The sequence below is a fragment of the Alosa alosa genome, chromosome 15 (genome assembly GCF_017589495.1).
Source record: "Alosa alosa isolate M-15738 ecotype Scorff River chromosome 15, AALO_Geno_1.1, whole genome shotgun sequence".
In the NCBI taxonomy this organism is placed as follows: domain Eukaryota; kingdom Metazoa; phylum Chordata; class Actinopteri; order Clupeiformes; family Clupeidae; genus Alosa; species Alosa alosa.
Window position 1 is genome coordinate 15,536,118 of NC_063203.1, and position 24,890 is coordinate 15,561,007.

Here is a 24,890-nt window from a genome sequence, read left to right on the forward strand (position 1 = left end):
CTGCTGAGGCCCAGGATCCCACAGGTTCACTTGAATTAATCTCGAGTCGAATCTAGGGCAGCCATTACAGAACTTCCTCCTACAGCCACCCCCGCACCCCAGCCACCCCCGTCCACCGCCATCCATACCCCTAACACATCACACACGATCAAGGGGCCCTACACAACGCCTCCACCTAATTACAGCCTGTCTCACTCCTCTCCACTCTCTCCCTATAGGCTCCTCTGAGAATTACCGAACACGAATGCCTCATGAAGAGAAAAGGTTGTGAAAAAGATAAACCTGAACTAAAAAGGAAAGACACTAGGCATCGATTAGGTCTTTTTAACCCAGTTGGACCACCGCAAGATGCATCACTTGGTGGCAAAACCAGGTTTGACTTGTGCTAATTAAATCAGCTCGAGACAACCTTGGTAAATTACATTTGTGGATTGCAAAGATTTAGACTTCCAGTGCACACGCAAGCTTGAGCTCAATAACTTAATCAATAATGGAATGCAATCTTCATGAAGCAGTAAGCAAAGAAAGTCGATTGAGTTTACAGAGTTTCCCGTGGGCAAAAAAACACTGCTCCCGACCGGTCCATTTTAAGAGACGACTGGGTAGGCTTTAAAAAGACAAAGCTGACAGATTGATATGGAGGACCACCATGGCATGGTGCAGAAGGAGAGGAAAGAGACACTGAGAGAGGAGGCACAAGAGGGAGATAGAGGTGGAGGAGCAGAGGGAGAGAGAGGGAGGGAGAGAGACACAGAGAGAGAGAAAGAGAGAGAGAAAGAAAGAGAGAGAGAGTTGCTTGCAGAATTGCTGGGTGCCTTTAAGTCTGTGGCTAGGAAAGACATTGTGGGGAAGCCACAATTTAAAATGGAAAACGCTCTTCCCAAAGCTTTCCTGTCTGCGTGGTACATCCCTTTGGGTGTGCATGTGTGTGTGTGTGTGTGTGTGTGTGTGTGTGTGTGTGTGTGTGTGTGTGTTGTGTGTTGTGTGTGCACGTTCATCTGCATGTGTGTAACTCATGCATGTGGGCATGCCCATATTTCCACATTCATGCACTCTTTGAAAAATGACTCTCCCTAACAGCTACATTATTGAGCACAAGCTTAAGCCTAAACTCCCTCTCAATCGCACCAGGCATCTGTTATGGTGAAAGAGAGGGAGAAGCACGCTGTGCACATTTTGGCATAGCCCTCAGGCGTGCCACACACTCCGCGCCTGCTTCCTTTCGGTAGCTCTCCTTCTGTCCACCCCCAAGCCCAGTACACACACACACACACACACACACACACACACACACACACACACACGTAAACACACATAGGCACACACACACACACACACACACACACACACACACACACACACACACACACACACACACACACACACAGGGCCAATGCCAAGCCATCGAGGTAATCATTGTGCATTAAGCCACCTTTACAGTCCTAATTAGACATTTTACAAAACCCTAATGGATCCAATTAGATGCCGAAATAGACTGCTGTCCGACCACACTGAGCGCTAACAGAGTGGTTCAGTCTGAGAGAGGGCTTCTCTGAGCGCTCGCAAACATTCTTCACTCGCTCGTTATTTTAAAACTGGCACGGCTCGACCGGAGGGTTGCTGAGGTTGCTGGCAAACACAAGGGGATGCATTCTTTTTAACAGCAAACTTCTGGATATGGAGACAATTTGCTTAGTGGTTAAGATGTTTTGGGCTACGGTGTGTGTATATATAGCATAGCGGAATTACCAGATGACAAGATATATTACACAAAGTCATTTCTTTAAAACTACAGCAGAGCAGTTGCAGAATGTGTGTTATATTATGCACCCCAAAGGAGATAGTTATACTTTATCTTGCGGGAATAGTTGGTCTTCGCCAGAGATTCGGCTGTGGTTAATTCTCCTGCATCTGGCTGTGTGGGCCCAATGTTTGTTTTTATTTTGGACCCTGCCGAAGAGCAAAGCGGAGTTGTGTTTTTGTGGGGCGGACGGGCTCTAGGTTTTTGGGGCAGACAGCAAACACAGAGCCAGATGAGGACTCCACATTTCCTGCGTTGATGGACCAACGCCAGACCAATATGCAAAAAGGGGACCTGAAGCTCGAGGGAACAGAAGGGCTGGTTGGTCTGCACCATCAGCCATGCCAGGCACTCAGCAGTCTTTCTTCAGAGAGAGAGAGAGAGAGAGAGAGAGAGAGAGAGAAAGAGACAGAGAGAGAGAATAGGGATAGAGGTGGCAAAGGACGACAAAAAATAATGAGAAAACAATTGGAGCGTAAGAAAGCGTGGGCAGAGAAAATAAATGCATGAAAAGCCAGAAATACGAATAGAAAAACAGAACAAAATAGGCACTAAAACAATAGAGATACTAATAAAGGGACAAAGAAAAATGGAGTCACAGAAAAATGGAGAAAGAGAGAGAGAGAGAGAGAGACAGGGGTCAGCGAAGTGGTCAACTTTGTATGCTCACCAAGGTAGGTCAGAGAAGTGCTTAGAGCGAACCTGAACCGAGCCGCTGTGGGAAAGGCCCCTGATAGGGGGCCGGGGGGCTTCGATGACACCAGCACCTGCAGGCTGACTTCATGCCGAAGTTAATTTACACCAGTCACTTCCCCCAGCACCGCTCAGCAGGCGTACGGCTGACCTGCCGGTGACTGGGACCTCATGGGCAGGGGGGGGGGCACTCCCTCGAGGGGCGGAGGTGGGACGAAGGAGGGGGACTCGGTCGGGGGGGGAGGGAGGAGTGTCCGATGTGGGTGGGTTGGGGCTGCCAGACGCAGCCGTCACCTGCTCCCCTTTCCACCCCCACCCCCCGAGGGAGGATGACAGGATCCCTTCAGGAAGCGGCGTGAGAAGCGCCACGCACGGTCGCAAAAGGCCAAGGGCACGCGGAATAGAGAGGTGTGAGAAAGGAAAGGCAGACAAGAGATGAAGGAGGAAGAGGGAGAAGGAAGGAAAGGGGAGAAGGAGAAGGAGGAATAAAGATCTATTTTCCGCCCCGAGCGCCACACAGACAGCGGTGGAGGCTTGTGGGCCGTTTCCACAGCTGGATACGGCTGCTGAGTCGGGCCTTCCAACCAGCTGCCAGAGGGCTGACTGTCCCTCCAGGGGAAGCCAGTTCATGTTTTCTTTCGCTCTCCATCCCTCCCGCTCTCTCTCTCACTTCTTTCTCTTCCTCTTTTTCTCTCCTCGCGTTTCTGTCATCCCCCACCTCCACCGTTTCACGACACTCTGTCTGTGGAGACTTGGCAGGTCTCACCTGCAAATGCATGTCTGCCAGACAGAGTGCATCGTCTGATGAAATTCCTCAACGACCCCCCTGCCCCCCCTCCCCTTCCCCCCAACCCCCAGAGGTGCGTCTGTCATCCTCCATGTCCAGATGTTGGGAGGAAAGATCCCTTTTGTCTCGTTCCCTGCAGACCTACATCCTTCACGGTTCTCTTTTCCCTTGCTTCCCCAAATGCACTCGGCTGAGGCCGCGGCCAAATCTGCCAAACAGCCCTCATCACCCATTACGGTAAAATAAAGAGGCCTCACCACCCTAGCCACCAAAGAAATAGGATTGTGGAGAGACTCTTTGTTTGAATGTCAGTGTGGAGCTGTTCAGCTACCGCTGCCACCTGCTTCAAAGAGCCAGTCGCTCCAAAACACCAAAAACCGCCGCGCGATCATAAAACACTTTTCCCCTCTCGGCTGCTCGGTGGCATTGTCTTACAACACACACATCCTAAATTTGTCACCGATGACTGGTGCAAAAGCCACCACTTTGATTCTTACCCCGGGGGAAACGCAAAACATTTCCACCGCAACCTCTTTCGCCCCCCTCTTTTTTTTTGTTTTCCCTGTGAAGTTCCCGAGACGGGGTTCCGGGGGTTGGTGGAGGAAATGATGAACGAGGCCTAAGCGCTATAACGGTCGCCCAGCTGTCTCCTGGCAGGGCCCGAGCGCCGACCCGAACGGCCGCAAACTGTCCAGATGTGCGTCGGTGTTTACACTCGCCTCGGTGCCCCTACTTGCCCTCAGGACGGAGTGCTGCAGGAAGTAGTACTCCAGCGAACACATTAAGTAGCGCGTCGAGTTTCCTGCAATTTTGTCACTCCGTGTAAATAATGTGCAAGACCACAGTGCCGACGGAAAGAGAGAGAGAGAGAGAGAGAGAGAGAGAGATGAGATAGATAGAGAGAGAGCGAGAAAGAAAGAGAGAAGCAACTTAAAAGTCAGTAGGAGGGAAAAGAAACTGTGCAAGCTAAAAGCGGAGGCGGCCTGCCTCAAGCAATCACACTCCCTTGAGTAGAGCTGAAGAGGCATGCCATTAAGACAGTACAGTTAACTTGTCAGGCAGCCTTGCCAGCTTCAGAATTACAACTGGTTGGACTGATGACAGGCCTGACACAGCACATGCCTGTCTCTAAACTGGTCATTTCGCATGATGTTTCAGACTGCACACGACTGTACGGCGGAGGCTAATTTGTCAAACAAACTTATTTACATTACTATGACAGTTTAATTACTACGGAAATGTTTAACAACCTGTAAACAAGCATCTATGTGTTACATTATCAGTCTTGCCATTATTTGCTTAATATCATATTTGATATCATGGTGTGAATAAATTGACAAAGACTTCACAGATAATCCCTAATGTATAACAAAGACCTTTTTCCAGTATCGTTTTACATTTCGACATGTGAAAGTCGGTTCGTTTTTTAAAGGACTGAGAGCAGATTGGTGCGGTCAAGCATATTTTTCACTCCCCATTCCCACAAAGCATTCAAAGCATTGACCCGCGCTTGTTTTGTACGGCTCCCACTTCTGGATGCTTGTGGAGACGGCCCGAATGAGTGGAAATCTAAATGCCTGCCACTACGCAATGTTGGCTTGAGCAAGGCCCAGCTGGGAAGCGGTTGCCTTTTGTCCGTGCTAAGGCAGTGTGACCGAGTCATTGGAAACAGAGCGCACGGCTTTTCTGACGGCAGAGAAAAAGGAGGACTGAGAAAAGGCAGGCAAGAGTTGGACGCGACCAGGGCCCCGACACAAAAGAAAACGGACATCTGATTAAAAATCGGCCATATGGTGCTGGGCAAACTACCTAATGAGCCATGTTGCCTTCCACTTTCCCCATGATTCTGGGCACCGGCTTTCACCGCGCACGAGGGAGGCGTGCTGAGAAGGCGAGCTTTCATGGCTTTGGAACGGCGAGGCATACCGTGGCTTAAAAACGTGCGAGCGCTGAGCACTCATCTGTTCATGATTTGAGCTTAACTGCGCTAGTGATATTGCCGCTCCAGGATGACAGTCACAACAAAGATAGCAAACTGCCTTACAAAGCACAACATGCACAGACTGTTCAGTCATGTCCTTCAGCAACCTCCAAAATGTGGGACACAGACAAAGACCTACATTTTAGAGCTTGCATGTGTTTGTGTGTGTGTGTGTGTGTGTGTGTGTGAATGATTCGACTTTATCTAAAGAGGAGATACTGGATATATTCAAGATCAAAAACAAGAAAGAAAGAAAAACAAATAGGACTAAACATCAAGATCAAGTCTGCACTGCACAGCTCTCTCTCTGTGTGTGTGTGTGTGTGTGTGTGTGTGTGTGTGTGTGTGTGTGTGTGTGTGTCGAAACTGGAGCCAATATTGACTCTTTGTCTTCCGTCTCCAAGCACACAAATAAGGGGCCCTCTGTGTCTCTGCCACCGGCGGGTGTCCCTCGGCTGGGCCGAGAGTGGCAGGGGTCTGGGCTGTTTTGGAGGGGTTCTGCTTTAAAAAAAAGGAGGGGGGGGCACAGGGGGCTGTGTGTGTGGGGGGGTGGGGGGGGGGAGGAAAAGGAGGGAGGGGAGGGAAAAAAAAGGGGTGTATGGGTTGGCAGAGCCATGAGAGGGCCACGCTTGTGTTTCAGGAAGGTGGCCCCAGGAAGCTTCCTCTCTCCGCATGGCACCCCAACGCGCCTCCAGATGTTAGCCAAGACTGAATTACACTGGACACCGATTAGTCCTTTTAGCCACGGATTACGGGGGAGAACATTATTACCTCACTCCAAATCGGGTCAAGTTTTTCCAACTGTTTTTTTCCCTCATCAGCACAGTCCACAGACGGCGACACAGCTAACTTGTAAGTGGCCTGTAAGAACAGGGAGGTACCCAGAAACAGCACCTGTTCATGCCAAGGCGGACAGGGCCATTTCAGCCTCTTGCGACTTAGTCCGTTTGCATGATGAAATTCAAATGATCTGTGGCAACACCATCAATCTGGGAAAGACGGGAAAGAAAAATTCTTCCATTTTCCCTTTGTTCTCCTGAGGACACTTCCCAGGCTTTCTCCTTCACTCCTTCACTCACTCACACACTCCGCTCTCAAGGGCATTGGAGAGATTCCCTCCTTGCTAGGTTTCCCACAGTTTTGCCTGCTTTCATGTTTGTCAGACGGAGTGAAAGGGGTGTGTGTGTGTGTGTGTGTGTGTGTGTGTGTGTGTGTGTTGGGGGCACTCGAGCTCACCTCCTCCCACAGCCTGCAGCAGCCCACGTGACACGCGGCGACGGCTCCCGCAAAATGAGCAATGTGTTCCAAATCATCCCGAAACAAGAGTACGCACTGGAAATATCGGCAACCCGTGCACAGAGGTGTATCGCGTTTCCTCCGACCGCAAAAGCTGTCTGAGAGGGCTTTTTGTCCAGTGCCCAGGACCAATCAAAATGCTGTGCGCAAAAAAAAATAATGGTATGTGCGGCGCACTTAGGTGATGTCTTTTCAAGGACACGGAGGAAGGGGGGGTGCTTGGGGGTTTGCCTGTGTTGCCAAGGCACGGCTAAGGCAGGAAACGTTATTGAAGACGGGTGGGGAGGTGGGGTAACAAAGATAAATCTACCACGGAGTATCGAGACAGCAAGACACATGCCAAAATGTTTTCTTTTTGGCTTGCAAACGTCTGGGCGCTTCTCACATTGCCAAGAAGGCCTGTGGTGATGACAGGCATCCTGGGCTTGTCCGAGGGGGCAGAGGCGGCCGAGTGGCGTCAATGAAGGGCTCGGGGTCAATCCTCACACCCAGCTAACGAGCTCCGAAGCAAGATCAGATAAGAGGTGCTGTGGGCCGGGCCGGGGACACTGCCACAGACACTGAAGGAAGTCCCCCCACTCCACCCCTCTGAGCCTTCAGCAACCCCGCTTCAATCTCAGGCCTCCACAAAACCGGGGTTCTCCCACCTCCTCCCACCCCCCCCCACACACCCCACCCCCGACCCATGTCCACCACCTCCCCAAGCTGCTAAGAGACCCCCTCTCGCCTTTCCACTGGAGCCAGTCCCAGACACCCCAGCACTCAAACTAAACATAGAGGAGGGATTCTTACTCTCGCAGTTGTTGGCTTTCTCCTGCCTCCCACCCCCTTCCTCACTCCACCACACCACCCTAACCCCGGCAGAAGTGCACACACAGTGTGTGTCTGAGTGTGTGGCCGCGTGAAATGCTTCTTATCTTTATACAGTGACACAGGACAAAGTCAGCCGCCCAGACACAAGGCTGCGTCTGTATCAGGGACACAAAAAAGCGAGCAGAAAGTGGTGTGCAGCGCTAACAAGCTCTTTTCCAACACCGAATTGTTCCGAGGCTCTCAATAAACCGAGGCCGGACAAAAGCGCCCTCCCTCCTGCGTTGACCACTTGAGGACCCACCGAGCCATCGCACTTCATCTAGCGCATGGAACTCTCCCCTTCCATTCAGCGCACGGGAGAATGGGAGCCTTAACTAAACGTACCAATTACGCAGCTGCAGGCCCCCTCTGACAGAAGTGAAAAACTCCATTCACACTCTCCAGCTCTCTCGGCACTGGCACTGAGCAGCCAGCACGGCACTTTAAAGAGAGACCAGGATGGAGAGTTGGGGAGCTGGGGGTTGGGGGTGGTGAATGGTCCGTTGGTCACAGCAGGAAGTGTCCCCCTCCACTCGTGAAAAAAGACGTCGGGCCCCCTGAGCCCTTTCTCCGGCCTTCACCTTTCCCATGTCCTTTCATCCTGTCACTTCCACAAGAACTCACCTTTGGAGACGGGATCCTCTCTCTCTCTCTCTCTCTCTCTCTCTCTCACTCTCTCACTCTCAAAACCCCTCACGTCTTGAGCTGCCTGGCACCCCCCACGAGGCTGAGCAGGGCTCAGGGTGGGTGTGACCGCCCGGGGCTAAAGAAGATAAATAAGCTCATGAAAAGGCTCACCCCGACTCGCACACATGCTGACGATACTCTTAAGCTTTTGGACGCCATTCACAATGGGTGTTTCTCCAAAGCCGAATGGGCTTTCAATAGTGACATGATGGAATAAGGAATACCCAGTGGCGGGATGAGACTATACATACATAAAGACTGTGCAAGGGGATTAGTCTTCACACCACGGCATAGTCAGTCTGTGCCTTAGGGTTCTCCAAGTCACTCTAAGGAGTAACAGTTGTCTTCGATAAACGCTAATCCCATTTTAATTTCGCTGCCATAAGGTCAAAGCTCTGACTGCGAAGACGGTTGGAAAACTCATGTCATTCAGGGCCACTTCTGAAACACCCCCCCCCCTCCTTTTCCATTGGTAGAGCCACTGCTGTACTGCTTTAAATGACAAAGCGTCACACGTAGTGAAAGTGTGGAGCCAGGCCGCATTATGATAATCATGAACTGCTGTGCGAGAGACCTGGGGGAGAAAAAACAGTCCAACCCACATCAAAAGTTTGGTTTGGTGATCACAATGCTGCTATTGTAATTGCTTCTGGACCATTCCGTGTCTGGAGAAGGAACAGAAAAAAAGGAAAAACGGTGGGAATTTTTGTGTGTGCAAAGGTTTGGGGAAAGCGAAGAAAGAAAAAGGCCCTCAAAATGTCTTGCTGGGATGCTTGGATGCAGAGCTGGCATAACCTCTGCAGGCTGCACCGTATCTAGCAAACAACTGCTGGGCTAACACACCAAATCTTGTTTCCAGCAGTCACTTGGCTTGCCAGAAAAGAGACAGATTTGCTTTGGTTTGGTGAAGAACCTTGGACCCAGGCTGTGCACTCTTGGTTATGGTATCCCTGACAAATGTCTTCCGGAATTCAAATATACGCCATTCCACCAAACTTCATCTAAATCTATTGCGTGATAAATATACTAAAATAATAATTCTTTCACAAAAAAAATATTTTCTAACCCCCCCACCCATAAACACCTCACTGCAATACGTGCATCGCCTTATGCTCATATAGACAAATGTTGTAATTGTTTTCTGCGATCCCTGGAGCCATATTGTGGTGGAGAAGAAGACCTCCCAGGTGACTGCAAAGAGCTTCTATTTCTTGATCCAGGCCAAGAGCAGTCTGACAGCCTTCATCCTCCTCTCTCTCTCTCTCTCTCTCTCTCTCTCTCTCTCTCTCTCTCTCTCTCTCTCTCTCTCTCTCTCTCCTCCAAACTCCTCCCTCTCTCCAGGGAAGCGAAGCGGCCAAACTCCCATCTGCCAAACCCTCTGTCAAGTCTGCTGTGTGATAGGCTCTGTGTGTGTGTGTGTGAGTGTGTGTGTGTGTGTGTGTGTGTGTGTGTGTGTGTGTGTGTGTGTGTGTGTGTAGACACAGAGGTAAAAGAAATGAAAGTGCAAATGCTTGTGGGTGCACTAGGCATATTTGTGCGTAGGTGTGTGTGCATGTGTGTGAGACAGAGAGAGAGAGAAAGAGACTACTTATGTTGTTACTAATATTAATGCTTTGGCAATATTGTATTTTCAGTCATGCCAATAAAGCTTTTTTGAATTTGAATTGAGAGAGAGAGAAAAAGAGAGAGAACGAGAGATAGAGAGAGTGGGAAAAGGAAAGTCTTCTACCAATACTACGACTGTAACCTGTAACCATGTGCACTGCTTAATTACTCAGCTTCGTTCACAAACTCCCTCCACAACTCCTCCAGGAGCAGCTGATTACACAAAGCACTTTGATGTCTTAAAACAGAAATGGATAAAAAAAACAAGTCCCTTTCTCCCTCTTTTCTGGAAGCAAAGACATGGACAACAACCTGAGAAAACAATAGACTGTAATGAGACATAATTGTGGTCAGACCTGACATGACTGGGAATTTGTGTATCATCAGTGTTATGAGGGGGAAAAACTCTTCAAAACAGATTTCCTACACCTGGCACTTCTCTCACTGTAGGAAACTAATTTAAGCACCCTTTGTTAGGTGAAGAGGTCTTTGGTTCTCACTGAAAAATGCCCTTCAAATTTAGTCCTATTGTGTGCCTTGTGCAAAATCCCCATTCAACAAAATCTAACAAGAGGCCTGGGGTTTGCACTTCTGTGTTCACTCCTCTGCGCTGTCTTAGTTACCTTGGAAACCTTGGAGAGGTGAAGGCGAGGACAGCCAATACAGAGCAAATCTCCTTAGCTGCAGGACAGCAGGTAACTCCCGACTCACTCGTTCCAACATAAACAGGCTACACATCAAAACTGCCTGTGCGCACTGAAACTGTATGTATTTGCATTAAACTTGTCAGGTTCTTGCTCTTTTTAAGTTGCTAAATAATGTCAGATCTATTATGTGTCACGGACCTCAGCCTGCAGCAGAATTTTCCATTCAAATTTATGAATTTCACAAATACAAATGGCGTGTTCTTACTGTACTTACTCAATGCATTCTACATATTTAAGGTGGGTTAGCCAGTTATATAATAACATATTCTTACCTCTAGGAAGCAGGTCCCAGCTGAAGTGTTTTCCTTAATGGACACGTTGTAGAAATTTTTCTCGAAGACAGGCTCATTGTCATTTATATCCTGCAATACAATGTTGACCACTGCTGTGGAGGATAAGGGGGGCTTGCCACCGTCAGTGGCCACCACAGTCACTGTGGGCTTGGGGTCCACCTCGTAATCCAGTTGGGCCAGAGTTGTGATTATACCGGTAACGGTATCTATGCCAAACCACTCCTCGTGAGTTCCATGGTCCTGAAGTATACTGTAATGGATGTCCCCATTGGGTCCTTGGTCTTTGTCTCTGGCCGTGACCTGTACGACGAAACTCCCTGGAAACACCACTTCTGGAATGACCTGTGTGTATACCTGCTGGTCAAAGAAAGGTGGGTTGTCGTTGACGTCAGTGACCTGGATGGTGAAGGAGGACTCAGCTCGCAAGGGCGGTGTTCCAGAGTCCGTCGCCATGACGCGGAGCTGGTACGAGTCCCTCTCCTCGCGGTCCAAGATCTGGTCCACACACATGAGGTAGATGATGCTGTCTTTAGTGGTCAGAGCAAATTTCCCTTCACCCCCCTCAAGGGAAACATTGACGTTGGCGTACTCCCCGTAGTCAGGGTCAGTCACGGAGATTCGGGCTACATACTGGCCGGGCTGGGCACCCTCAGAGATCCGTGGGGATCCATCTTCACTGAGGAAGATGATGGTCATGGTTGGCTGGTTGTCATTGTAGTCTCGGACATTGATGGTGACAAAGGCATTGGTAATCTCCGGCTGGGTGGCATTGTCTCGCGCCTGTACCACAAGTTCATGGACCCTTCTCATCTCATAGTCCAAGGCTTTGTTTAGAGTGATGATCCCCGAGCGGGAATCAATGACAAAGTATCGGTCTGGGTCACTCTGCCTCCGGTTGATCTCATACAGAACGAGCCCATTATCTCCTTCATCAGCATCAGAAGCAAACACCTGTACAATGTTGTTCCCAGGCTGAAGGTTCTCAGAGATGGTGGCATGGTACCGGCTCTGGTTAAAAACAGGGGCATTGTCGTTGATATCCTGCACAGTCACATCTAAGATCATCTGTCCAGTCTTCTTTGGAGATCCACTATCAAAAGCCTCCAACAGGAGAGTGTATGTAGACCGCTTTTCCCTGTCCAAGATGGTGTTGACTACCAGGTCCAAGTAAAGCACGTGGTTGGACCCTCTTTTGGTCTCCAGGAGGAAAGCTTGTCCATCGTTACCATCTTTTATCAGGTATCCCTGTGTGGTCAACTGGTCCTTATCAGCATCGACAGCAGGCTCCAATGGAAATCTAGTACCTATTGCTGTTTGTTCAGGGATTTTGAACGTGGCTCTTTTCCTGGGGAATGTTGGCGCGTGGTCATTGATATCGTTAACCACAATCGTGACTTCCACTGTAATTCCTGTCATTGTGACGGCAATAAAGTTATACCGGTCCCTGACCTCGCGATCCAACACTTTCGCCGTCTTAATGATGCCCGTATTCTCATCTATGTCCAGATCGCTGCCCACCCCTGTGCCCTCGTGATCGGAGATGAAGTAGAGGTACGCCGTGGTGCCGGGGGGCAACCCAGCACTGATGTCGCCGACGATGGTGCCCGCCGGCTGCTCTTCGTCCAGCTGCAGCTCCAGTGCGCCCATCACGGCGGAGCAGTGGACAGTGATAAGTTCCAGAGCCACGTAGAGAAGCAGCAGAGTCCTCCGGCTCCACGAGGATTCTCGATGTAGAATGTCCATTCTCGACGTCTCCGAACCCTTACGTGCTGTCTTCATTCTGGCTGCTTCGTCCTAAACCTGTAGAAACAAAGACACATTTAGAGTGCTTACAACAAGATAGATGATAACAGACAGCAATAGTAACTTTTATTAGCGGCATATGGCGCTGGCTCGAAGACAGGCTGTTTCTGATTTTGATTCAGCAATCAGATCAGAGAGAGGTATCTTCCATGATCAGCAGTTAGTTTATTATGCATTGATCACACATACCAACAAAGGCTCCCTAGTCATGCCTTGAGTTTCTCGACTGCATAGGTAAGCTTTTGTCAAATAAAAGGAGGAATGCATGAAAGGCTTTCCATATGTTCCACAGGCTGCGGTCCCAGCCAAACACCGTACAATAGATCCGTCACACACACATCATTTTCATCCATTACTTTCACCTAATAAGTCAACACCTTGTTCCTCCACCATAACGGCGATCCCTCCCTCGGAAGCACAAAAATCCAAAACCACAAGCCTACCGCATTTGTCCAGGAAACAAAAAGAAGAAAAGAGAGGAAAAAAATAACATAGTAGAGCGAGCAACTGACCAGAGGGGCCCTTTTGGCTCGACTTCCAATTCCAATTCAATTAAAGGGGAGACACATTGCTCTGCAGCCCGTTCTGCTATTCCGTGCTTGGCCTGTAACAGTACCCTTCGGTACCTGCATGGACGGACAGGGAGCCTGTGAAACGGAGAATGCTGGACTTGACAAAATGTTGAGACTTGAAGATGGGGGGGGGTGAGTCCTAATGGACAGCCTGCCCTCATGTGAAACCCCCCACCTTTTTACAATATTGAGTGCTCCCACTGCACACATTTCTTTTGGGGTGTTAACTTGAGGAATGTCCTCTCCCTGGCAAAGACGTGCAGAGTGCAAAAACCCCAGGCTAAAGGAAGGGGAGAAAAAGCAGTAGAAGAAAAGAAACACAGAAAGGAAAACCTATGTGATGTAGCTCCCGAGGAGCTTTTTTTCAGGCACTTGTTTTGAAAGGCGTAAAATTCTCGCCTTGCTCAGGGGAAGTGGAAGTGAGGGCAGAGGCAGGTGGGTGTTTTTAAGAGAGTAAAATGCGGGCTTTGTCCATGTGATATATTCACGCTACACGTTAAAACGCCTCATGAAACTGCCCAGACGCCTGCCAGCTAGTCCCTGTAAATTACACCTCGAACAAATCACTTACCAGTGTCTCTGCCCTCTGCGTCCTCTCGACTACTGTAAACTCTTATGTCATTGAGCATTAGAGTTTTTTCCCCTCCAAATGAGGCTAATAGAGCCTAAACATCTGACAGCTTGGATGTCTTAAAAAATATGAAAATCTCGTTATATAACTAACGATTTATGTCATGGTGCCGCTAAATAAATTGTCAACGAAATTCAGCAAGCATGAAACAGTAGCTAGAATATTAATGTATGCTTGTGATAATTTGAAAGGAAATGGGCAAAGTTTCAAGCTTGTTTCCAACATAAAGACCCATATCAAAATGAGGAGACGTTGAAAGAGCACATGTGATCAAAGGAACAACAATATCAGGGCACAGGAACATCATTCCCTAGCTATCACTGACCTAAATACAAAACTTCTGTGCCAAACACATACGTGTGACGAGCACAGCAACATCTTTTCACTTCCCGTAACACGGCTATTCTGTCACACTCTGTAAAAATCAATAATTTCCACAATTCAGCAGGATTCATCCCCCAACACACTAATAGCATGTCACAGTCAGTAAAGCCAAGTCTTCTGTGCAACTAATGCAGATGAGGGGGAAAAAACTGAAGCAACTTAACGAGACAACTGCATTGCTTTGGCACATTATCACACTAATCTGCCGAGAATCTGCGATTCAACAGGGACACAATGAAGACATGTGGGCTCCACGAAACTAGTCTGTCACCATCTGCGAGCGCAACACAAAACCACAAAATGTGATGCAGGCAGGGATGAATTACTATATGCCCTCCTTCTCCTTAGAGAGAAAATCTTGTTCCAGATCACTGTTGATTCTTGCTGTACCTTCCGACAGCTTAAAGCCATGCAATTTCATTTGTCTTCTTCAAGATAATTAAAAGCAAACAATAATATAGTCCATCTTCATCAAACAACAATATATATTTAGATTGTTATTTCCCTCCAATATTTCACAGGAGGCCCACAAGACTCCCCCCAGTGGTTCCACTGGGTCTTACAGGGATGGCTGCAGTTTGTGGAACGTGGCATGAGATTCCTGCTTTCCATGCTCTATTCCACATTTCCTCATTCATGCAGAAATGGCTGCTCGATGCTAGCGGCAGAATAATTTTCTGACCAAGGCCCCAGAGTTTCACTTACTCAACATTCTTCTGGTGAGTGCAAGTTTTCAACTGTATGTGTTTGTGTGTGTGGGTGTGTGTCTGTGTCTGTGTCTGTGTCTGTGCCTGTGTGTCTGTGAGTGTGTGTGTGCATGTTTGTGGAGGTTTGTGTGTATTTGTGTGTCTGTGTGGGTCTGTGGGTCAGTGTATGTGTGTGTGTGTCTCTCTCTCTCTAAGTCTGTTTAACTGTTCTCCAGTTTAATGGCTAGCTTCATCCATGGTGCTGATTGTGTGTATTTGTCTGTCCATCTGTCTCTCTGTCTGTTCATTTTTGAGCTTCCTCCTCTGTCTGGATCATGTTACTGCTGGTGTGCAAGTGACTGTCTGTCTGTCTGTCTGTCTGTGTGTGTGTCTGTCTGTGTACTCACTCATCAGTTGGCTGATTTGCTTGTCTGTGTGTGTGTGTGTGTGTGTGTGTGTGGGGGTGTGCATGGATATGCATGTGTGATGTGTGTGTGTGTGTGTGTGTGTGTGTGTGTGTGTGTGTGTGTGTGTGTGTGTGTGTGTGTGTGTGTGTGTGTGTGTGTGTGTGCGTGTGTGTGTATTGGTCTGAGTAACACACCAGACCAGGAGGGCTCCAAGCAGTCTGCCCTGTGCTCCTCTGGCGCGGGTGCATTGTAATTGGGGTCTACTAGAGGCCTGCCTCATACATATGGGATTCCAAAGCCCAGTTCAGTCTGTCAGAGTTGCAAACCCTTCAACTTTACACACACACACACATTCAGGGTACTGTGCACGCTCTCTCGTATACACACACACAGATGCACACACACAGACACACACACACATACACACACACAAACATACACACACACACTTATGTGCAGCTGTTCACTTCTGCATTAACATATACATGCAGGATTGCACACGGCACATGCTCTGTGCTCCCAAAGATATATGCACACAGTATACATACTGTATAAGACCACACATGCACGCAATCCTAATAGACACCCCTCTCACAAATTCTAACAGCATATGCTAATCCCTACTTAAGCAAAATGGCAAGTTTAGAAAGGACATTGTCATGTTCTCTAAGAAATTCACTGTCAAACTGAGCAATCTTCTCATAGAGTTCCAAATGAATGAAGTAATAGTGACTAATGAAATCTGTTTCCTCTTAATCGACAGTAAATTACTGAAACCTGACAAATCTGGGTCCCAGACCTATTCAGAGACATGTGTTTAAATAAAGTGGTTGTGTCCACTCTCTTCAGATACTGCACTCCAAGGCTGTTCTACACATTTGAAGAACAATTCTTTTGGCAAAATAAAGAAAACCTTCTCTATGTGAGCCCAGACATCTAGCATGTTGCTTGCCAACATGGGAGTTCTTCAGACAGGGAACGATTTTTTTTTAACAGGCTGCATTTCAAGTTGTTTTCTCTTTTTCAAAAAGTAAAAAAGATACGTGACCAGATTTTCCAAGTAAGACATTTCAGCTAAAAAAAACCTCAAAGTCTAGACCTCAAAACTCATACCTCGATCTCCAGGGTTCGCCAGAGCAGGCTAATGCTAGTAACAGAGACCAGTGGGCATCGAGGGATTGCCCCATGCCCAGAGAGAAAGGACATTAAACCAGACATTGCAATAAGTCAAGACCCCCCCGCCACCCCCACCCCCACCACCACCACCCCAACGCATTCCTTATTTTGCCTTTAATGCCCTGCTAAAACACATGGCTTTTTGAAAAAAGTATGCCAGGTCACAAAACCACAAGGATTCCAAAACTGCATGGAATAGAAAGAGAGAAAGAAAGAGACGGTGAAAGAAAAGAGAAAGAAAGGGTGGAACAGAGAGAGTCAGAGAGAGAAACTGAAAGGGAGAGAGTGATCTTGAGAGAAAAGGAGAGCCTCTGTGATCAGTTGGGTTTTTATGATGCCACACCGTAATACTCAAAGAAGCACACTCATATCTTTTCCAAGTCCCAGACTCCCTCTGTTTGGTTTTAAATCTTGTGGTGAGTAAGTCACGGAGCTGAGGGAGAGGCAAATCGTTTAACCATTTAACTGTTCTCCACTGGACGCAGCCTGACCGTGATGACTTATGGCCATTCATCTTTCTTTTTTTCGTGGCTATGTTTTGTGGTGCATTCATACGGACGCCAAAACGGGTCACCAAGTTTGTTTTTTGCCATGTATGTGATTTACTTTTTACAACCCCAACTGCATGCCTGGCTTAACCCACTTTCCTCATAACCCAGTGAAAAAAAAAAACGAGACCAGGGCGTAACAAGATCCCATTCACTTGGGCTTAGCAACACCACAAATGGAGATTTGTTACTGTGTAAGAACAGACTTCAATCGGACTTCCCGTTCCCTCTAATCAGATGGAAATGAGCCAGAGGCTTTGATCAAAGAGAACAACAGTCTGTTTTCATCTGGACCAGCTTTATGCAGGTATAAAGGTAGTGTTACAGCACACACTGCAATGTTCGGAGATATATTAGCTACCTCCACAAAGGTCAAGTTCACCTTGCTTAACCATGGAAGCATTTTATTGGTTGTACTCCAGAAATGTTTTCCCCCCTTCTAAGCAGCTTGCTCCGTTTTTGCTCCCCGTATCTTTATGTCGTGTCGAGTAGTCTGACCTTGCAAACCAAAAGCTGACAAAGCACATATGGCTTCTAATAACAGAAAATGGCCCAGTTCAAGGGGAAAAGAAAACATGGACATTACATCAGTGGCACAATATCGGCACTGATGAGGTCTGACTCCTAAACTGGAAACATGCCCCCGCTGTGTTTATTTAAAAGCAAGTTTCCACTGGCTTACTGCTTGTCGTTTTTTCACCTTGGTGCTCACTGGGCTAACCTCAAAGGAAACCTCCAGGAAGAGTCTTTGGTTAGTTCGTCCTTGTTGCTGTCTTGTAGGAATGAGGTGTGTGTGTGTGTGTGTGTGTGTGTGTGTGTATGGGGCGAGAGGGGGTGCATGGAGTGCAGAGAGGGGGATTGTGGGCCGGCACAAATCTAAGACAATGTCTCTGACAAATACCTCTGCCTTCTTCTATTAGCCGTAGCCTCCTTTTCACAGAAGGGTGCCAAAGTTCTGACACTGCAAAAAAAAATGTCGGAGCTAAACAACCCAAAATAAAAGCCACTGTCAAACACCATAACCATTACCCCAAGGAGCTGCCATAGACGAAACAACCCCAGATGGCCTGCGAATCTCCATTCATTTATCAAATCACATCCCAGGACTTGTCTCCATTCACAGACGTGGCCCCTGCGTTAATCAACACCTTTGGCTGCAGCCAACACCAAGCTAAGGCACTTCTGAGTTCTGGAAGATCCTCAGGCCGGGCTGCAATTCATACTCGCAGAGGGAACCAGTGCTTCATATTTCAGTGCGGAATACGGGGCCGAGGACAATGAAATCGGCAAAGACCAAATAGCGCAAGCGAAGCCGAAACAGTGCGGCGAAATAGGAACTGTAGACTCTCTGATGCACATCTGACCTCATAAACCGCAGGGAAACGTTAGCACTTTCATTGCTGAATTATGTAAATATTTCCATTAAATGTGAAAAAATACATAGAGAGAGAGAGAGACAGGCAGATACAAACTGTCTGGACGAGCCAGTTGCCAGATTTGTATCTCTGAGATTATCGCTCCATCTCGTGAAAACACTCTCTCCCGAGCAGGGATACTTTTAAAACATCTCTCGGTCGAAAGGAGATGCTCCTTGCGGTGCTCCACACACAGAAATCAAAGTCTTGCGCTAGCGGCGGCCAGCCGTGAATGGTGAAAATGAGCTTCAAATTCCATTTCAGGGTTCCAACTAATTCCAATAAAATGCCTCAGTCTAGGAGGATACTTTACTGTACCTCACAGGGATAAGAGTGCTCAACAAGCCCCAATGACAGAAAACAATGAAGTCCACTTGACATGATATTGTGCAAATTACAATTGTATCAATCCCAAAAGGGCCACACATGCAAGCATTTCTCCAGGACCTAAGTACTTCCCAGGCATCAGGTATTACACAAACAACTGACTCCATTTACTGAATGATTCAACAGCAATTATGCACAGCAGTTGCATGATGCCTCATGTCCAAGCCTTCTTGCATTGCATACGGATTGCATTAGCTCAAACACCCATGCCCAATGGTACATCTGAATTAACAAGCACGCCCTCGAGCATTGTGGATTATACAAGCAAAGCTGCCTCAGACTGAAAGGAAGCAACACATGCATGAAAAACATATTGAGTTGTTTATCTGTGGTAATGGCACGTTGCATTGTGGGGGCATCGGTGCCCCTCGGTTTGCAAGGGTCCACGGGTGCAGCCTCCACATGCCGGAAGCGATAACATCTGTGGACCCTAACGAGTCCGGCTCGAGTGTCCAGGGAATCACAGCTGCTCCAGGGGGGTGGAGGTGGTGGGGCAGGTACACCAGGAAAAGCCATTAAGAGGCACTCACATGTGTGTGTATATGTGTGTGTGTGTGTGCGTGTGCGTGTGTGTGTGTGTGTGTGTACAGTATGTGTATACTGTCCGACAATAACAAACACACACGTGCTGTAAAAACATGGATCGATCCTATATGGCCTGCCCATGGGATGAAGTGAGATTGTGGATGCTGAAGGGCACACACACACACACACACACACACACACACACAGGATTGGCGCCTCCCAGCTGGGTCGGATCCGTGGCGAGTGTCTGAGTGTTTGTGGAGGGAGGGCCCACGCATCAAACAGTGAGGTACAAGAGCTCCTGGAGCCTTTGAACATGACACCAGCTGACATAGCTTCAGTTACAGTAGAGTCATTGGAAACACATGGTTTGGACAAAGCCAGGGAGCTGGAACAGGGGCGAGTATCAAACCCAATGGTGAGTAGCATGCCGAACAACACACTTTTGGGCTTTACTACACCGCACTGTATAAAATGATTGTTTTAATATGTCTACGGAAACAATACGAGAGCTTTGTTTGGAGACAGGATCTAGTTGGGAATGCAAGCCACTCGATGTTGCCTTGGTTTAAGTCGCAACTCCAGAACAAACACACGCATTTCTAATAGGCTGTGATTCACTCCAGGAAAAACTTCATCTCTGACCAACAGAATGCCGTTTGTGGAGAGACCCTTTGACTCGTTCCTTTTGCTGAGGAAATGGCTTTTGGAGACAGATTGAAGAGGTCCCCGGGGACAACGAGGATCCTCTTATACAATGGCGAACTCGTAAATGCCTGTGTCCAGGTGAAAACACCATCCCCGGGACACTGGCCATTGATCAGCGCAGCTGTTTAAAACATGTGTGTGTGAGTGTGTGTGTGTGTGTGTGTGTGTGTGTGTGTGTGTGTGTGTGTGTGTGTGTGTGTGTGTGTGTGTGTGTGTGTGTGTGTAGATGTGGACACACCTCAACTTTTGCTGTAATGGGAAACACAGACTCAAAGCTATCGTCCTGAGGCACGCAGGTCTAAAAAGATTGAGTGTATATGCACGTGTGTGTGTGTGTGTGTGTGTGTGTGTGTGTGTGTGTGTGTGTGTGTTGTTGTATGCCTTTGCACATGCACAAACGTGCACATGCATGCATGGACTGCTGGGTGTGTGTGTGTGTGTGTGTGTGTGTGTGTGTGTGTGTGTGTGTGTGTGTGTGTGTGTGTGTGTGCCTGTGTGTGTGCCTGTGTGTTCATTTACTAGCCATGTGAATCCCAGATGGTTTAACTACTGTTCCACTGAAAGGTAAGCCAGTCCGAAACCCTGAGATTGCTAGATCAATCACAATGGGACCTCTGATAGATGATAGAAAGAACTGCTTTGGACTTCAATACCTCAGCAAATGTCATTGACAAATGACCTTCGTCTTTCTGTTTTAAAAGAGGTCGAGATCACCAAAGGGAATAGGGGGGCAAGGACAGATTTGAGAAATTACTTATTCAACGAGACGACAGACCAGTGATGTAATCCTTGGAATCCCATGAAAGCTCTCTTGGCATTGGACAAAAGCTCTGCCGAGTGATTCCTTTTACTATTTTCAATGCAAAGTCTATAAATTGCCTCTAGTGTGGTACTCCAACCATACAAACGTCAAGTATAAAGATCTGCTCTTCAGGTTGACTCTCTCTTGGCCTGGCTATAGATGGAGGACTCCCCTGGTCAGTTTAAAAGAGATGAGTGGACCACTATGTTTGGACTCACCTAACACTCCCTCCTGAAAAAGCCACCACTCCACAAAGTCACCAAGGGAAACGAGAGCCTCTGTTTGCCCTCCTGAGACCTGAGCGGTGCGGTCGTGCTGACCAAAGACTTCGGCTGCACTTCCCTTTGTGTTCCTCGCTGACATTTTTTAAACATCCATGACCATCTCCTCTCCAGTGTCTTACTGCCAGAGAAATAAACGTGGAGCCCCATGAACTACAAACCTAACCCAGGAATGTCCAAACATAAACGTTGGTTAGGCAGTGATAACACGGTTGTGACTTTTAAGAGTTTGGCTATGATGGTGCTGAAACGTGTGTGTTTGTGTGTGTCTGTGTGTCTGTGTGTCTGTGTGTGTGTGTGTCCATCCATGTCTGTGTGTGTTCAACTGGTGGGGGAGAGAAAAGAAACTGACAGCAGTGAAAACGAGCATGGGACGCTGTCAGATGTTTGATGAATGAAGCGAGGGCCAGAGATGGGAGGGCCACTACATTCGTATCCCACAGGAAGAAAAACACAAGGAGAGGAGGAGGCCAGAGCCCAGCTAATGTGGCGTCTGTACCATGGCAACCCCTCCACAAAGCCACCGTGTGCGTGTGTGTGTGTGTGTGAAAAAAGAGGGGACTAAAACCCAATTGAACTCCAGTGGATTGGTCAAAACGAAAAAGAAGGCGACTTCACGCTTGGTGAGCACAGGCCCAGCCTATCACAGTGAATATTAATTATCACCACCTTCTGAGAATCATTTGGAATGTGCTCAGGGGGACACAATAGCACAGCATTCCAACTCCTTAACAAAAGAATTCCTCTGATAAACCAATTTGGGAAGGAATGCCTTAGACAAGGAACTGAAGATCCATACACACCTTTATGTCATCCAAGAGCAATAACTGACCACAGAGGATAGTCATTTGATTTCATTAATGTTATTTAGTAACCATTTCCTTTTGAAATGGACTGTTGCCAATACAAGTCACCTTACCTACTCTGGGCCATACAACATGAGTTTTAATCTAAATATTGACTGGACTTCACTTGACTGTCTGCAGTTAATCTAAACCTATTAATGCTTTTATTTAGTTAATTTAATTAATTTCATGATGTCCATGGGTTATAGGGATACAGGGTTATAATGCCAACCATGCAATAAAGCTCCAGTTTCATGAGACAGATTCAGGTCACTTCCTACCGATGCACAGCATGATTTACACTTTATTTGAACAACGAATTAAGGGGTTACTATGTCTTATCTATACACAGTCAGTTATCTCCACATAAACGTTTGGGAAACTGTATAGAAGAAACAAAAGTAGAAAGTCATATAAACAGTACTGAACATGGGAATTTAAATTATAACAGGGTGTCTTGGCTTGACTCCAGAGTCCCTACTTGTGATTTTCCAGTGGTTCTCTCAAAGAGATGCCCGTGGCTTCTGCCCAAGAGGTTACATTCTCCTGCAAGCTTCCACAAACAGCTCAATCAAATGCTCTGCTGCACTATAAGCAGTCAGATTGACCACTGCACACACACACCATTCCAACATGGGCATGACTAAGACTGATTAGGTTTGGGGGAAAAGATTTCAGTGCATGAGTGGGTAGAGCACATCTACTGTAGCTACTTTCATAGGCTTGATGGTTGTGCCATTTGATACCTTTGTGTAATAACAAATGATCCAGCTGTATTTTTGTCACTGAGTCAGTGCTTCTGAACTAGGGCCACAACAGTTTCCCAAGCCTCAGCTTGCAGAGGTAGACCAAAGCTCTCCTCTCCCACCTACTACTCAGGCAAATTAAACAATGAGTTCAATTAGTCCAAATGGTGATCGTAGCTTTCATGTTTGTATGCCAGAAATTACATATCAGATGATATTGTGATAAATATCGCACAAACTGAGTAAGTAACGGAGATAACAGTTACTGTTATCTAAACAGTTAACTGATTTGAGACGCAGTCAATACAATTGTTTTCCCTATGATCAAAAAGTCCTCATTTATAAACATGTCGTCTCAGAAAAATGCATGCGTCCCATGACATATCCATCACTCTTCCCACAATATCCATATCTCCCCCTTGATTAGGACATGTGCGCATATTGTCTCCAATCCGTTCTGCAACAGCATAGTTTTTTCCACGTTCATACATACAATTCTGGTAAACATATGCAAAGTAGGCTTCTGGTTTGCCATTATTTGTGAATTGGTCCGCTGCGTGCGTCCGCAAGGCATCAGTTTCACACGTTGAGGAATAATATCCATTACTCTGACAGACAAGCAACCTCGTAAAGTGGTAAAGTCTAGTAAGTTACAATAATACAACGTAAATAACATCACTCGGTCTATGAAAATAATCCCAAATCAGAATATCACATATTTTAAAAGATATATTTAACAATGACAAGCAAACGTGGCAAATTGAAGTTTCTAAAGAACTGAGGTAACTTCAATATACAGGGCGTGAACACGCTCTTCTCACAGATAATTACGCTTGATTATTAAGTCTGAATGGTCTGCATCTGCAATGTATCAGCGCGCACACAGACAGACAAATGTAACGGGCACTTACATTCATCTGTTCCTGCTTTGGCCAAGGTATGCGTCCACTGAAAGAATCCCAAACTGCACAAAATCCAAGACGATTCCCTAGTTTGTCTGCAGACAATACTGAAGTCCAAGTCTCCCGTTAAATTATATCCATTTCAGACTGACTGGATTTTAGTATCCATTTGATATTCCCGGGAAGTTGTGCTTTTCAATCCGTTGACTTTCTGGCTTTATAAATTAGAGTAATTCAGCAAAACGTAAAGTGATTGACTTGCCCTCCTTCCTCGGGTATCTTACTATGGTCTCAGTATTGCGAACTGCGAACAACCACCTCGTCGGCATCGGCAACAGCATCCACTGTACCAGTTTCGTATTCAGGCGCACTCATTGCACTTCTGCGAGTGCAACCTGACACCAGTCCTGGACCGTCCCCCAGTCTTATTTGGATAATTTATTCACCACGTGTAAGGGAACAGTGAGTAACCTAGAACAGAAGGGGGTGCTCGAGCGGAGCCACGTTGAGAATTTGATTTTGACACGAGTCTCTGGTGCCACCAAGCTTAATTCATGGGAAGCAAACTTTGAATTTCTCTACAGACCTGGGATACATCTCCACCATATAAAGTGCTGTGTACTGTCTTTTATATATATGAATTATAAAATGATAATTATAAATAATTATAAATATATATTACTTATGTGCCACAGCAGTGCTATGGCTTCAAAGATATAGTCAGAAGGGAAATTAAATGAGGGTTGTGAAGATGAGACACATTATGCTCAGAGACATTGTTAAGGAGAGAGAAAAAGGAGGAGGAAGAGGAGAGAGAGAGAGAGAGAGAGAGAGAGAGAGAGAGACTAAAGCATCAAACTTCTTTCAAACAGCACTGCCCAAAGTCAGACAGACCCTCATTAAAGCCTAGAATGCAGCTCATTTGTGAGACCAAAACAATTCCATTTTTACATCTGAAGAACAACAGAGATAGCTCTGCAGCATATCCAAGGTATCCACATCCTAATTACAAGCATGAAAGAAAAGCAACAAATATAATCCTCAGCTCTGATGCTGTCGAGTAACCTATGCTGTCACTGTGAACCTCTTCTTGTCATCCTGTCACAGCTGAAGCAGAGCTTGTTTTCTCCTGCCTTTCTCTCTCTCTCTCTCTCTCTCTCTCTCTCTCTCTCTGTCTGTCTGTCTCTGTCTGTCTCTCTATCTCCTGAGACTCCATTTTTATCTCAGGCAAAGCCGGAGCCATGACCTTGGAACACTTCCTCATCCCATCAATCCTGCCAAGCAACACATGTCAAAACTACGGCCCACCTACATCCATTTCCTACTGATATCAGCCATGAGCGTGAGATTGTCAGGTTCTGACGTGTGTA

At 47.1% G+C, this 24,890-nt stretch overlaps 1 protein-coding gene across 1 annotated transcript in view; it reads right to left on the bottom strand.

The window, feature by feature from the left end:
• The window catches only part of LOC125308627 (protocadherin-16-like), a 106,760-nt gene extending 82,931 nt beyond the window's left edge, over positions 1-23,829 (bottom strand). The window contains exons 1-2 of the mRNA XM_048265187.1: positions 23,530-23,829; positions 10,682-12,502 (exon numbers count right to left, since the gene is read on the bottom strand). Of these exons, the coding sequence (XP_048121144.1) occupies positions 10,682-12,481 (1,800 nt within the window). The 5' untranslated portion in view covers positions 12,482-12,502; positions 23,530-23,829. The remainder of the gene's footprint in view (positions 1-10,681; positions 12,503-23,529) is intronic.
• Between the last annotated feature and the right edge of the window lie 1,061 nt (positions 23,830-24,890).